Genomic DNA, 15,570 nt, shown 5'->3' with positions numbered 1-15,570 from the left:
GCCACAGACTGGCCTGAAGTCACAGTCCCATCTGAGGGTCCCAGCCTTTGACCTCGTGGGCAGCGTGATCCCTCGGCAGCGCATTCATTAAGTGCTGCCCTGGGCTGCGTGAATAGGACTCACAGAGAAGAGAGGGGCCGTATGGTGCTAAGTTCTAGTAGGTGCAGGGTATGACAGGGGTGCAGCACGCACTGGTCAGGTGCAGGCATGGATACAGGATGGGCAGGGATACAGCTGGAGATCGCCCTTATGCAGAGCAAGTAGAGGGCATGTAAGGGAAAAGGAACAGAGAAGGTAAAAGTATGCCTAAGCTGGGATGCAACTAGGTGTGCAGGCTGGAGATATGGGAAGGAAGAGAACTAAGGAATCAGAGTGGCACCCTTGCACCCTGGAGGGGCAGAAAGTGCTCAGAGGGCCAGATATACCCCTGCCCTCCCCTGGTGTCATCTCCCGTCTCCAGGGGAATGCAGGAGAGGGCCTCAAGGCGTTAGGATATACCTTTACATTTGGACCATTTTAGAGGGTGTCTGGGTGGTTACAGTTCTCCTGGATCATTTTTAGGTGGAATTTCAAAAGGTGGACAACTGCAGCTGAAAACTCTAGCAGAAGAAGGGGGAACTGGAATGGTCAGTGGCTAAGAAGTCTGATGCAGGGGAAGGCACACCGTCTGACCAAGGTGAAGAGGTTTACAAGGTTTGTAAGGCAAGGTAACAAGGTGATGCATAATTGGACAGGCTTAGCTGCACCCCTTTTTGTGATCTGAACCCACAGAGCTTAGCCAAGTAGAAGACAGTACCCCACAGCCCTCATAACTCCCCCTTTATGCTTCTTCCCCAGCCTGGCTCCTGGTGCCACACCGTCCTGGCTCTGAGCCAAGCTCTGGAGGTAGCATCCCGCAGGCGCTCCACATGCCTAGTCCTGGCACCAGCATTTGTGCCTTCCTGTGCATTCCTCTAAGTACATCCTGCTTCCAACTGTTTCTCAGCAAGTCCCCAAAATGTAGGCCTTGGAAGATGGGTGTTATTGCATGAAAACGTGGCTGCATTCGGCAGGCTTCGCCCTGTCCTGAGAAAAGTCAGATTCATCTCTATTGTGCTGGTGGCACTGAAGGTCCTGAAAGATCTGCAGTTGAGGTAGGTCCTGCTCTGACCCCCAGATCCCAACTTGGGGCCTATTCCAGAGCTCTGCCAGCTGCAGCCCTCCTGCTCTGGTCCTGGAAGCTCTGCATCTCAGCCCTCCTCCAGCACACTGCTTGTATTTTTCTACCCATATATCCTCACAACAGCCTTTCCTAGGCTCTGCTTTTACACTTGGGTTGTGAATCAGTAATAAAATATCAGCAAAGGATATCTTGAAGACATCTGGAAGCCAGACCTCCCTGGTACCTTTGGACAGCTGAGGCTGTTTGCATAATTAAAGTCCACACTTGGTAAACTACCTCCATCTGGCTCAAATGTCCAGTTAGGACTTCCTTTGGTTGCATTTCTTTTTTCCATAGATGATTGTGATGTTAGCATGAAGTAGTCCACAGATCTCTGGGTGAGATGAGATGGGTTGTTTTACACAGGAGAAACTGTTTTCCTGGCTCATCTTGGAAAAATGCCTACAGAGAAAGATGCACCCTGGGTAGGCCCTCAAGAGATGTGGTTGTGACACAAGCCCTGAGTGCAAGCTGCTCTAGAGATGGTCAATATTTGGGTGACAAGCTGGAAGAGAGGAATGAATATTCAATTGCATACATATACCTATGTGTCCATAGACACAGATACATAGACGTGTCTGGCAGCAGTTTGAAACCTCTCACTAGCAGGGACAGAGCCACCATGTCTTCATGTTCAAGACGTGTGGCTTTCTCTGGCACCATCCTTCCCTCCTCCTTTCCCCACTGAGCAAATGAATTCACTCAATAAAAATCTGTCTTTCTGCTTCCCAGGACAACTGCGGATGGGAGCCGCCTATGCAGAAGGCACTTGTCCACTCCAGGACAGGGAAGAAGGGAAGCCTGCGGGAGGGCTGAGGAGGATGGGAAAGCCAGCTTCACCCTGCCTCACACCACCAGTGTAAACCTTGTGCTTTGTGGGTAAACTGAGGTAAGCTGTTGTCTTTCCCGCACACAAGAGAGAGATCCCAAAAGAGCGGGGCTGGGATGTGGCGAGAGGGCTCAGGCACGCAAGAGGGGAGGAAGAGCTCGCTCTCCTTCGGACTCTGCCCAAGGGCCTGCCTTTACCAGGCTTCCTGCGGGGAACGCGGCAGCTCCGCGCCAGCAGAAGCAAAGCCTGGCGATGGGGCCTCGCCACCGCAGCGGACGGGGCGCTGCGGGTCCAGGTGTCTCTTCCCGCCGCCCCGGAGAGCAGCCCGGCTCCAGGGGACCACGGCAGGGGGAGAAACCGCCCGCCGAGCCCTCCGGCACCCGGGGCTCCGCTGCCTCCCGGAGGGCCGGCAGCCCCCGGGGGGGCCCCGGGCCGGGCCGTGCGGGCGCGCCGGCCGCGGGAGGCGGGGGGGAGCGGGCCGGCCCCACGCCCGCAGCCGCCCGGGCGTCCCTATCCGCGGCTTCCTTTAGGTGGCACCTCTCCTCCAGGAATGAGCCGCCCGGAGCCTGCCGGCCCCCCGCAGCCGTGCCCGGGCCGCGGCCGCGCACCGCTGGCGCTTCGCCGCGGAGCCGCCGCCGTCGGAGCGGCCCCTGCGCGCTCCGTCTGCCCCCGGAGCGGCCCCTCCCTCCATCCATCCCGTGCCCGTCTCCCCCGTCCTCCCTCTCACTCCTCCAGCCAGTAAATCCGATCTAGGCTGATTCCTTTCGCGTCAAACCACATGATCCCATAAAACATTCATCGCCTCTCCATCCCCGCGCCCCGCTCGCTCGCTCCCGGGATACAGTGCAGCAGGCTCCGCGCTCCCCGCCGCCGCCGCCGGCTCTGCCGCCGCGGGATCCGCCGCAGCCCGGCCCCGTGCGTGCGGCGGGCGGGAGGGAGGAAGGAAGGAAGGAAGGACGGACGGACGGAGGGAGGAGGCAGGCAGGCAGGCAGGGAGGGGGAGCCTCGCCTGGATGCTGACTCCAGCTCGGGGGCTGCTCATTCCCCCGATGAGCGAGGGCGCCGGCACTGGGAGAGCCCCCTCCCCGTGCGCCGCCGCTCCGCGCTCGGGCTGAAGTTTTGCACGCGGATCTGCCCCGCTTTCGCAAGGATTGTACCGCTGCCGCTCGACTTTGCGCCTCCAGACGTGCCTTCCCCTACCCCTAAGATGAAGAGGGCGATAGCTGAAGGTAGGTGCGTCCCCGTCCCGTCGCCCCCCTCGCCGGGGCTCCCCCGCTCCCCCGGGGGGGGCGGCAGGGCAGGGCGAGGCGGCCACGTCCCCAACTTCGCACCGCACCGGGAACTTCTCTCGCTGCAACTTTTTTCTTTTTTCTTTTCTTTTTTTTTTTTTTTTTTTTCCCGCGGAGTCGGAGGGAGCGGCCAGGTCCTGCCGCGGGGGAGAGAGGGGCCGGACCCCGGGGGCTGGGCTGGGCTGGGCTGAGCGCGGCCGGCGGGGCACGGCGGGAGCCGGGCGCTCGGCCCGGGAGAGGCGGCGGGGAGGGCGCGGGGGGAGCGGGAGCGCGGAGCGGGAGCGCCCCGCCTGCAGGAGCGGAGGAGAGGCCGGAGGGGGAGCGAGCACCGGGCTGCGACCCGGCACGGCACGGCACGGCTGCAGCGGGCTGAGCCCCCTCCGGCCCCGGCCCCTGCCTCGGCTCGGCCTTGGGGTGCCCGGGCTCCCCCCGAAGTTGCAGCAGGCAAAGTGCCGCCGGGGGAAGCGGCACCCCGCGCTCTCAAGCCCGCATCCCGCGGGGGCACGGAGCGGGGATGGGGGCAGCCCGGCTTTCCCTCCGCTCCCAGCCCGGCCGGCGGGGCAGCACGGGCTCCGCTCCCCGAGCTCGGCGGAGGAGCTGCGGGCCGCGCCGGGCCCGGCCGCCTGCGGGTGCCTCCGGCCGGGGAAGTTTGGGGAGGCTCCGGGTGCCCCGGAGGGACGGCGACTACCGGGGTGCGGCGAGTGCACCCCGCAGCGCCCCTCCCTCCGGGACCCTCCTGCTTCGCCTCAGCCCTGTGCCTCAGCCAGAGGCTGGGAAGACCTGGGGGTGCAGGGGGGGACCCCCACGCCAGCTTGCCCCCGCCGGGCAGAGGCACACATCATGCGGCAAGGCCGGCCTGGTGCAGCCGGATCCTCAGGCTGAAAATAGTCCTTTTTTCCTCTGCTTTTGCAGCCCTGGCGATAGCCTTTGCTTCCCGGCGTGGAGGGCTGGGGCTGGGGCTGTGTTGGCAGCAGCCGCCGGGGGCTGCGGCTGCTGTTAGAGCTGCCCCGCTGTACACTCACGGCTTGGCCATTTGCAGTTGCTCCGGGTGAAACCCGAAATAAAGACCTACATTTGGAGGAGCACATGCTGCAGGTTCAGACCACTCGGAGAACCATGTGCCACCCAGGTGTGTTTACTGGAAACCCAGCCCATGGGTTGCAATTTTTAACTCAAGTGATCAACCCATTGTAGGAGCTCCACTGCTGTCCAAGCTGCTGGTCAAGGGAGCGTTTGGCATGCACGGAGTCTCTTTCTGTGTGTGCCATCTCCAGATTGCTTCCTGTTCCCATCAGCGACACAAATATCTTTTTCTTTCTTTTTTTTTTTTTTTTTTCCCTTTCTATTTTGGAGGGCACTCCGGCTTATTTATTTGTGACGATCAAAGGACATTTCCAAGCTCTGATCCAAATGGCACACCACCTCCTTTAGAGAGTTGGTATCATTTTTAAATCTGAAATGGCCAATTTATTCTTGTTTGGGAACCACCCTGGGAGCAGGTTGCAGTGACATCTTCTCCTGCGGGCCCTTAGGGGACACGGATATGTCAGCATCCATTTGCTATGTGCTGCACCGTAGCCTGGTGCATGGGTTACCCACTGATTTGAACCCAGCGTTTGCGTGCCTGTGCAGAGACTCCTGGAGCCGAGCTGGTGGTGTGGGCTGTTTGTCTGCTGAGATGCTGTAGGACGGCTGTCAGCTGTGCAGAGCGGTATCCAGGTGATGGGTGTGGTACAGGCACCCAGGGTAGCCTCTCCCGTGCCGCTCACGATCCTGCTGCAGCACAGCTCTTTCCATACACTGACATTGCTGGCTGCTACCAGCATAATGTGAAACAACACAGAAGATAATGAAATATAAAAACTGTGTTACAACGGCTTTATTTATAGAACAAGGCTTTGAGGGGTTTGGGTTTGAATTATTTTTTTTTTTCCTGCAGTTTATGAATTGTTCCTGGGAGAGGCTGGGTAGCCTGGATTGCTGGTAGGTGTGACTGTAAAGTCCTTATGAACCCTGGGAGATTATGTTTAGATGAGTGACCATCCTACTGTATCTGGACTGCACTTCCCACCGTGGGCTGCCAGGATACTTGAAGTGCCTTGTAAGACAGAAATAGCCACCAGGGGCAGTTTGACAGGCAGAGCTTTCACCTGGTGTTCTCAGCACTTACTGCCTTACTAACACTATTTATATTGAAAGAGGTCTTTCCATACTTATTCTTTTATGAAATTTATTTAAAAAAAACCTAACACAAAACCCTGTAATATGAGAACCTACACCAAGCTCAGAGACTACCTATCACTGATGTGAGCGCAGCTTTTTTTCCTGAGAGAAAACGCCATTTATCAGTGTTTTATTTTATATTTCCTTTCTGTATAATGTTAATTTTGTATCGAGGGGCTGCAGCATTTCCTGGGCTTCGTCCCTCCTTCCCCACCAGGCAGCGCATACCTCAGAACTATATTCTGTGGGGCCATCAAAGGCTGCGTTTGGAGAGGTTTTCTAAAGAGGAATATCAGGGCACAAAGGTGGAGGTGCCATTGCGCTGCTCCGTGCTTGGGCGTTGTGTCAGTGCAGATGTCGTTGTGTTCCTGCTGGTTCTGTGATGTTTTCCCCACTAAGAGCGCTAGAGAAAGCTGGTCCAGAAAATAAGTTAATTAGAAACGGCGAGAAAGCTGCCGCTGCTCTCTCTTCTGCTGTGGCTTGTGGGCAGCATGTGCCTGTGCTGCTCACCACCAGTGTGGCTGTCCTGTCTTAACAAGCCAGGTCCTTCATTAATTACCTCCATCCTGTGTTCAGATGCTCTGGGCTTTGCTTGCGTAAAAACCTCCTGGGATCCTATGCTGTTCCTAAGTGCAAAGGAGTGGGCGGCGGGAAGGAGCAAAGCGAGGAAGGGGGCAGTTTGCTACACAACTGAGACGCCTCGCCCTGCTTTCGTCTGCTACCTGCCGTGCTCAGGGGGCTTGGACGGACAGGACAGGGGACTGGTTGTCCATCTGTACACTTGGCCTGGTGGCTCTCCATGGAGTTGGAAGCTGGCAGGGGGTGTGGGGTTCCACAACTCGCATCCCCCCAGAGCCTTGGTAACTCTGACAATCAGTGTGCTAGTAACGAAGGCCTTGTGCCTGTGTAATCTTCTTCTGACGCCGATGGTGACTTTGGCCATTAAGCCTTCCAAAGGAATAAGCAAAATCCCGCGGCATCTATGTGAATTTTCCACCTTCTTCGGCTTGGAAGCAGCAAGGGAGACTGTGAGATGGGGGCAGGGAAGGGGAAGGATGCTCCTGAGGCCAGCTCTTGGGCACACTGCTACACTCCCTGCATGCACAGTGGTAGTGGGGAGCTGCTGCCTACCCTGGAAAGCACAGTGCCTTCCTTCCCTTCCCATCCTCCTGAGCCGTGAGGGAGAAGGAAAATCAGTTGAGCCTGAGCCTCAGCGCAAAGCAGGACAAGGAAGATTGCAAAGAGCTGAGCTCTAATCTCTGCTCTGAGCCTGCACATGGCTGCTGTGCCAGTTGCTCGCGCAGCTCAGTCCCGCTGTGCTGCAGGGTGAGTCCTGGTGGAGAGGCTGAAGCTGCAGTCCCAGTGCAGGATTCACCCTGCGCATCCAGCCGGAGGCGGAACCAAAGGGTGAAGAAACGATTCAGTCTAATTAGGTGTACATTTTCTTCCCCTTGGATTTGAAATGCTTTCTGCTGCTGTCACCTTCATTAAGACATATCTCTGAGTGCCAAGCTCCTCTTTTGATGTTCCTAAAGAGGGTTTGGAGTTTTTTTTTTTTATGCAGGAGGCATACACATGGTGGAATAGGAGTACTCTGTACAACTGCAAAGAGGTGTCGTAAAAGGCAGCATCACAGTATGGTCCCTACAGGGGCTGGGAATTGCACTGGGGCTTCTCCCTCCTGTCCATGTGTAAAGCTTTGTGCTGTGTCCCAGAGCCCGATGGATTTGCCTGGGATTTGTGAGTAACAGGGTTTCAGGGCTTCTCCATCACAGACACACGCAGAGGTGTGGGAGGGAGGAGGGAGGCTTGTGATCTAGAACGCCAAGCCTCTCCACCCCTTTTGTGCCTGTGGTTGCAACTCCTGGAGGTTTCCAGACACTGAGGGAAAAGGAGACAATTGTACCGAAAAGTCATAATCAGCTAAAAGAAGCAAAGTGTGGATCCTTCCATGTCTGCTCAGAGATGCCGAAGCAATTCATACAGACTTTGCTAAAACATGCAAACTCAGCTCAGCCTGTGCTGGTGTCTTATTATGGGTGTCGGGACATGCAGCAGCCTGAGTTTTGGGTGGCTGATTAACCTTTATGGTGGTGTTCAGTGATGTTTTTTCGACTCAGAGCAGAGTGGCGTCAAAGTGACGCAGGTATTTCCTATGGTGTGTGCGCGCAGCATGCATGGAAAGTCCCTGTTTGTATGTAAGGCAGAACACATCTGCATGTGGTGTTGCACAGACTGAATTTACTTTGCTTTTAGAGAGCCCCTGGAAGTCAGGGCTTCTGGAGTCTGGTCTTGGCCCTGCTTCTGACTTCTCTGTATCCTTGACCAGGTCAATGAGACTTTCTGTAATTTAGTTTCAGCTTTTCCAGCTCTAACGCTGGGCGAGCGATGCTGAGTTGCCTCCTGAGAGACCCAGAATATGCTTAACGGTCAGTCCAAAGCTAAAACGTGGATGTCTGTGCAATTGCCGATCACTTTACCAGTGACACGGTGCCAGGTGACAAGACCGATGATATTCTCCTTAGGGGTGTTGCAGCATCAACAGCAGGTTTGTCTCTCTGGTCTGGCCTGCCTTCCTCAAAACCTTTGTATTGTAGCTTGGAGCTGATCAATAGCAGTATTTATGGTCCCTCTCAAGTGTCTGCTCCTGGAATCAGGGGATAAGAAAAGTACTTGAGATATATTTTGTAGCCTTCCTGGTTGTCAACAAAAGCAGAAGCGTTACATGAGTGTGTGCAAAACATTGAGGAAGTTGGAGGCAAGAAAGTACTCCAATGCTGTGATTTTTAGTATGGTTTCTTGGTAGCTCAGTAGTCTGAGGCATCAGCCTGATGACTGGCAAGTAGCAGGCTGCAGCCCTTCTCCCCCAGGCAGCCAGCAGTGTTAGGGTCCTCTCTGCTTTCTTAAAGATCATAGATTAGTTTGGGGGAGACATCTGGAGGTATCTAACCAACCTCCTTCTCAAAGCAAAGCTAATTTCAAAGCTAGATCAGGTTTCTCAGGGGCTTGTCCTGTAAAGGATGAGTGTCATCTCCAAGCATGGAGATTTCCTCTCCTCCTCCATCGCTTGGACTTCTTGGCCTGTCTGGCCAAGGCTGCGCAAGCGCTTTGTCACCTGGCCTGCGTCAGGACCACGAGTGGCCCATGTGCCTTGGGCATAGTCAGGGTACCTCTTGTCCCACTGGGCATGGCAGTGGCGGAGCGGGAGTGGCGATGCTCATAGTGCCTGGGTCCATGCTTGATGGGAGTAAGTAGTTGTCTCTGTGAATTCAGGAGCAGGCGTTGAGGGAGATGCCAAGGAGGACATGAGAGTGGGGGTCACAGTCAGGGTCCCTGGCAGAGACACTCAGTAAGGCAACAGACACTTCCAGACATTTCTGTCTTGCACCTGTGTGCTTGCTTTTCTGACTGCATTTGGGGATGAAGCCCTTGGGTGTTATTTTCTGTATACTGGTTACAGCTGTCAGCACGGTGTCCCACATCAATATTAGTTAAAGCAGAATTTCCCGGAAACTCTTTAGTCCTCAAAGGCACCCTGTGCTGGAAGCCTTTCCTGGACATGGTGCAATGGCAGAGACCTGTCTGAGGCCATGGTTTAGCAGGGCCAGATTCCAGCATCCTGAAGGTGCTGGTGGGAAGGGCCCTCTGTAGGGTCCAGACCCCCACCCTGAGCAGGTTATTGCGAATGCCAGATCAGGTCCACTGTGGCGTTCTCTAGCCAAGCTTTGGAAACCTCCGATGGTGGAGATTTGCTGGCCTTTCCCAGCACTGGAGCTGATCAAAAAGCTTTTCCTAACGTCTGAGCCGGACCTCCCAAACCGCAGTTCTCCGGCACAGCTGCTTGCTGTGTCGTCTGGCCTCACAAAGGTGTGTTTGGCTCTGTCATCCCTAGAACTGCCTTTGAGTGGCTGTAGGCTGCAATTGGATTGCCCCTTCACCTCCTCTTTGCCAGGCCCAACCATCCTGACTCACTCCACCTGACCTGGTAGGACGTATGCTGTAGGCTTCAGACCATCTCGCTCCCTTTCCACTGGACATTTTTGGTTTCCCCTCATTAATTTTGGACTGGGGACCACAGCTGGACACAGTGTTCGAGGCGCAGCCTCCCCAGTCCTGAGCGCAGAGGGGCAGTAACTTCCCCCACTCTGCTGGCCACACTCCTCCAAGCACAGCCCAGGCTGCAGTTGCTGTATCCATAGTGAGAGCAACCATTTGCTCATATTCACCTTGGTGTCCAGCGTTGCTCCCAGGCCATTTACAGCAGACTGCTACTCAGTTTGCAGGCTGGAACTGATGCATGGAGTTATTCTGTTGCAGGTGCAGAATTTTATGTACTTCTTGTACCAAGTACGTGCTGCTTAACACTGTTCCTCTTCCACTCATTCAAAAGGTTTGGACATTTAGGTAAACAGATGCCTACCTGCATATGAATTTGTTTCTTAACTGTACTGAAACGTTATTTAGCAGTGGGTCAGAAATATTTGAGGAAATCCAGGGTTCCCATCCTGAACTTGGCTTCTTCACATCACCCTGCTGAATTGTTGTTCCCCATGCTGCTGCCCAAGTTCCAGTCCAGACAGCTAAGGAGAAGCTAGTCCTTGACATGGGTTGCCTGCTTCCTGCCGCCATTAGCATCCTTAGTAGATCAAAGTCCGTTTGCCAAATGGTACCTGTTTTGCTGTTTACTTTCTGGAGTTGACTCGGAAAAACTTTCTTGTCCTGCAGTTCTGTACTTTATCCAAGGAGGTGTCCGTGAAGGTCTGGAGAGTCTTTATTGTCAGCTGTGCTTTGATCCCCATCCACAGCTGCAATTCTGCATGGAGATGAAAAAAAGGCCCAGAGAAAGCAAATGCAAATACACCAGTGGAGTGAAGTTCACTGCTTGGATGGGGGTTTCCAGCCCGTCACAGCTTTGCTCCGTCCTGTGGGAGTTTGACACGTTCCCTCAGATGGTTCTTTGAATCTTCTTGCCTTTTTAACAGTTGTGCTTTCTTTTATCTCCCTGTGTTGCGCCTTCCGCTGGAAACAAAGGAATGTTTGCATTCAAATCTGATGCTTTCTTTTCTTCCCTGAGTTCAGGGGATAATTATAGTGCCTTGCATGGACTTGTACTAATTGATCAGTTAGTAGTGATAATTATAATCGACATGATGGTTTTAGGAAGAAGGGGCACTTCTATGGTAGAAGTGATGCTCTAAGGTAACAGTTTGGAATTGCTTGCTGATGTGTCAGATCATCTCCTGTGTGTTGCTCACTGGGGAAATGGGTGAACTTTTTTTTTCTTTTTTTTTTGTTAAGAAAAGTCTTTTGCAAGAACCATCTGGCTGCTAAATTCTTCTCCTGAAGCTGTGCAGTTTGCTGGGAGTTCATTTGCGTCTTTAACTACTAAAGAGAAAGTAAAAGTGACTGATTAGTCTAAGACTGCGACCATTCACATCAAAGTGACAGATTTTGTGAGCTGGATTTGGGGAAGTGTTTAAAACTGGTGTGTTTTCATTAAATTTTGAAGACTGTGGGCAGAACTGTGCTCTTGGCGCTCCAGCACAGCTCTCGACTCTGCACCCTGCGTCGTTATGTCAGAGTGAATTGTGTGGCTGTTAAAATTGGTGTGTGCTTGTTTGATGACTTTAAATATTGATTTTAATTGTGCGTCTTTCTTAAGGCTGTGAGTGATGGTCCACGCCATGTACAATACCCCATGTGCATAACACAGCAACGTGTGCAGGGAAGAGATGTGAACTCAGTCTGACTCTTAAGCAGAAAGGAGGAGGGAGAGGAAAGGAAAAAATCTTTGGAGGCCCCAAATTTAGCTTTCCGTGCTTCCAGGCATCATGGCGGGGTTTGTCAGAGACATGCCATCGGCTGCCGGGCAAGCCGGGATTTCAGAAGCCTTTTGCGAGTGCTGGTGTCAGGCTGTGAAGGCTACATACCCTCCTCTGACCAAGGGCATCTTTTGAAATCCTAAGAGCAAATACTGAGTTTGTTAACACTGTATTTGTCTCTGCAGAGAAAAATGACCACCTGAAAGCCACCGAGACTTTTAGGGCTTGTGCATCTCCGCGGCATCGGCATGTTCTGAGGGGTGGTGGGAAGCTGCCGCGCGAGCAGCTGGGGAGCAAAACCCTCTTCCCTGGGCGCAGGTCCCTTCCCAAGCGCACGCGTCCAGCCTGGATCTGGCTGCGATTAGTGCTTTCCATGCCCGTGCGAACATGGTTGGCTTTGGCTTTACACTAGAGGGCTGTCTGTCCCTTTCCCTTCAGAGGAAAGGCATGAGTCTGTGCGCTGGGAACGCTCTTGTCGCTCACAGTACCCACACAGTTTGACAGCGGCCTGTTCTGTCAGGTGGGTACTGCGATGCGGGCTTGTATTTACCGCTCACCGCCTCTCCTCGGGCTGCGCGAGAACATCCGTGTCCTGGTCCGGAGGGCACTCTGAAGCTGTTCGTCCCCAGTGAAGCCTCTCTGGTTTTATCACCGTGCACTCCGTCCTCCTGTGCAGGTCAGCATCCTTTTTGCAAGAACCTGCAGGCTTCAAACTGGCGGTAGTCTTCCCGCCCGTTTGTTCAGGCCACTTTTGCTGTCAGGAGTAATAGCACTGAGTGTTAGCGCAGGGGCTTGCTCTGGGTTTGCAGGAGCGTGGCATTTTCTGCTGCTGCCCTGCGCTTGCGATGAGCCGCAGCCCTGAACTGTGCACATGCAGTTCTGCAAGCTGTGGAGTGTGCTCGGGGGTGGTGCTTTGGAAATGGCTGCCCTGGGGGCAGGAGGAGGGTCTTCAGCATCCTAGGGCTGAAAGAGATTTGGCAGCTTTCATTCTGTAAGCTCAGGTGGGATGGCTTCCTCTGGCTCTTCTGCTAACAGCAGGGCTGGGAGCTCTGTGGGGACCTTGGCCACTGTGAAGGCCCATTGCTTCGGGTCCACGCCGGCACTCATATCACAGGTTTGTTTAATTCTGTCCCCGCTCACCTTCATCTAGACTGGCTTTAACTCAGGCGAAGACGAAAGTAGCTGAGGTTTGCCTCCGCTTAACAAACTTGGTTTGAATTATGACCTTTCCTTAAAGGGGTATGGCTGACTGGAGAGATGCAACTGCAAACACAAGCCCCTCAGTGACTCCCACGTGCGTTGTGCCAGCTGCGTTTGGGGCATTTGTTTCTGTTCCTGGATGCCTGTGCAGTCAACGTTTGGCTTGGTTTGGGCAGAAGTGGTGTTAATTGAGAGCAGCCAAGTCCCTCGGCCTTTGCTAACAAGGGTCTACTTCAGCAAGCAGAGCTGGAGGTGGGGGGGCTGCGGTGAGGTGGCCAGGAGCCAGCGGAGGGGAGGCACCGGTGGGAGGGAGAGTGGTGCTGGGCACGCTCTGGGGTTGCGTCCTGCACACACTGAAGTGCAGACGTTGGTTCTTTGTCAGCAGCTGATTTATAAAGTCCAGGGACTTCTCTCCCTCCCTCTTTTCTCAATTTGCAGTTAATATATCCTGAAGGGAGGGGGGAATTAATAATGGTAATTACAGCAGCTCTCAGTCCTGGGCAGTAGCATTAACCACATGCATAGTGATGGATGGTGGGGAAACTGCTCTGCCACGAGGAAGCTGGACCTGAAGATGGCCTGTTGGACCTGCTTTCTGTCCACCACCACCACCCACGGGCTGGGATAGCAGCTGCTGCTGAGGCAGGAGGGGGATCAGCAGCGAGAGCAGACTGATATCTGCTGTCACCTGAACTCAGGGCAGGGGTGTCCCTGGGCTGAAAATCAGAGATGAGCCCGTCTGCTGCTCAGGTGTCACCTGCTGCAGGCACGCATTGCCTTGCTGTCTCTGCCCCTGACCCGGTCACCTGCTGCAGGAGCTGGGAGCTGCAAGCGGGCGGAGGGCATTGCCTGGCTCCTCATGTCACACGCCTGCCTTGCCTTTCGGCTCTGGCCCTGCTCCTCTAACACCCCTCTGCTGTCCTTGCCCTGGGGTGTTCATGGAGTATGTAAAGGTCTGCAGAGCAGCCCAGCTGTTTCCAGAGACCAGCAGCAGTGCATGACCAGCACGGGATTTCGGTGTGAGAATGGTGCTGCCTTTCCCTGCCCGTGGTGTGGGATGCTCCCTGCCCATGCACCCAGCCAGACTGGTGTGCAGGGCAGCTTGCGAAGTCCCTGGGGAGCTGCCTAGGCTGGGCTGGTGGGCGGCATCGCCCCACCCCAGCCCTTGCTCCCCCATTTGCGTTCCTCTGTGGAGACCGACAGCTGCCAAATCCCTCGCTTGGCTGGTTCAATTTCAATCCACAAAATGAATTTTAGGCCCTCTGGGTGAGGCAGCAAAGGGATTCTGCCAGCCCAGCCTGTCTGGGCATTATGGGGTTGTCGTCTTGCGAGCTTTGGCGTGTCATCTTTAAGCCTCAATTTCTGAAGCAGTCAGAAGTCAAGCAGTGAAGTGAGACTTCAGCTGAGGCTTGGAGTCCGAGCCTGGCCGAGGGCCTGTGGCTTGCACCTGAGACTGGAAGAGGTTACATCTTTGGGTTAGATGTTACCCACAAGACACTCGAGCCATCTCGCATGGTCTGTTTAGGAAGAGCCGCTTCTAACACGACATGCTGTTTGCTGCTGGGGCACTGGCTGTGCTCCGAGGGAAAAGCCGTGTCTGGAAATCAGGCAGCAGTTATTTAAACGTGTCCCCAGGTCAGCGAGAGAGTGGTCCCAAGCCCTGGGAAGAGGCTCGGTGCGGGGCTGGGGTTGTTGCCGGTGCTCGAGCAACGCGCCTGCCCGGGCTCTGCTTTCCTGCTCGATGAGTGCGTTGTGTCTGAACAATGGGCCCTTTTTCTCCCAGGTTGGAAGGGAGCACTATGGGAGCAGCACAGCCAAAGAGAGACATTTATATGAGCGGCACAATAAATGAATCTGAGCTGCCTCCTGGGAACCAGCCCAGAAGAGACTGACTTTACTTGGCCATGGCTTTCCAGTGGGAAATGCTCTTCTTTTGTTGTATTTATTTTTGGCTTTCCTAGTGTTTTGCTAGGCTTACAATTAATCCTAAGCTTCTGGGTGGCCAGCTGTGCTGCAGGGACAAAGTCATCTTCAAAGCAGTTTGCTTGGTTATTTCCTGAGGACCTTGGATTTACTAGGAGCTTGGGAGGGCTTAACCTGGGTCCACCTGGGGCTTGCAGACACAACGCTTTTGACGGAGAAGATGTATCTGTGGCGGCAGCCTGCGCAGCACTTTCCTATCAGGTGGACAGGGAATTTGCTCTCCCTTGGGAGAGGTGGCAGCCAGTATGTTGCTGCTGGGAGCTGGCATGTGGGAAAGGGACCAGCTATGTGTCGGTGTGTGTGTGAGTTGGTGGCAAGTGGCACGGTGCGTGTTGTGTGGGTGTTAGAGCTGGACTTGCCCCTCACCCAGGGGTACCTGGCATGCTTTTCTTGTTAAAAGGATCCCCCAGAACAGATTTTGCCTGCTCCAGCCTCCTGTGTAGCATTATATGAAATGTCTTGGGATTGCACTGAGATGGATGGGCTGCAGGACTGGCAGGCATTGAGAGGAGCTGTGCTGGGCTCCCCGGGACTCCCTGCACTGCAAGGTCTGTGCCTTCGGTGCTGGAGGGGGATCCCAACCCTCTGACGTATTCAGTGCCTGCCTTTTGAGCTTGTTTTATTGGCAAACATCCAGCGGGTACCAGCCAAGGCATCGCTCTGTGTGCTGTAGACTCTTCCCTGCCTGTACTCTCTTCCCTCCTCTTGCTGCAGCTGAGATGGACCCTCTGGAAGTGTTTGAGCTGTGTTAGTTTTGGCTGGGTTTCTGGGCCTTTCCAGCTAGCTCCTCTCTTCCTAAAATGAGGGCTTCACTGCTGCTCATCTGAGCATGACTCCCTTGCCATGCATATTTGTGCCCTGTTTCCTGCTCATAAAGCCACCCTGTAAGGCTCAGTGGGGGGAAACTGCTGATGGCAAAACTCCTAAAAAAACCCCAGTGATGAGTTTGGGGTTTGTTCCACTCGCTGTGTGCCAGTGGAAGATGGGCGTAGCTGAGCTTAGGCCTCTACTGCTGTGCTGCAA

General features: G+C 54.5%; 1 protein-coding gene across 1 annotated transcript in view; it reads left to right on the top strand.

The window, feature by feature from the left end:
* Positions 1–2,729: 2,729 nt before the first annotated feature.
* Positions 2,730–15,570, top strand: part of RTN4R (reticulon 4 receptor) — a 79,168-nt gene continuing 66,327 nt past the window's right edge. The window contains exon 1 of the mRNA XM_064466377.1: positions 2,730–3,259. Coding sequence (XP_064322447.1) covers positions 3,238–3,259 — 22 coding nt within the window. The 5' untranslated portion in view covers positions 2,730–3,237. The remainder of the gene's footprint in view (positions 3,260–15,570) is intronic.

Source organism: Phalacrocorax carbo, chromosome 15 (genome assembly GCF_963921805.1).
Source record: "Phalacrocorax carbo chromosome 15, bPhaCar2.1, whole genome shotgun sequence".
Lineage (NCBI taxonomy): Eukaryota > Metazoa > Chordata > Aves > Suliformes > Phalacrocoracidae > Phalacrocorax > Phalacrocorax carbo.
Note: the sequence above shows the minus strand (reverse complement) of the source record. Positions and strands in the feature narration are given on the sequence as shown.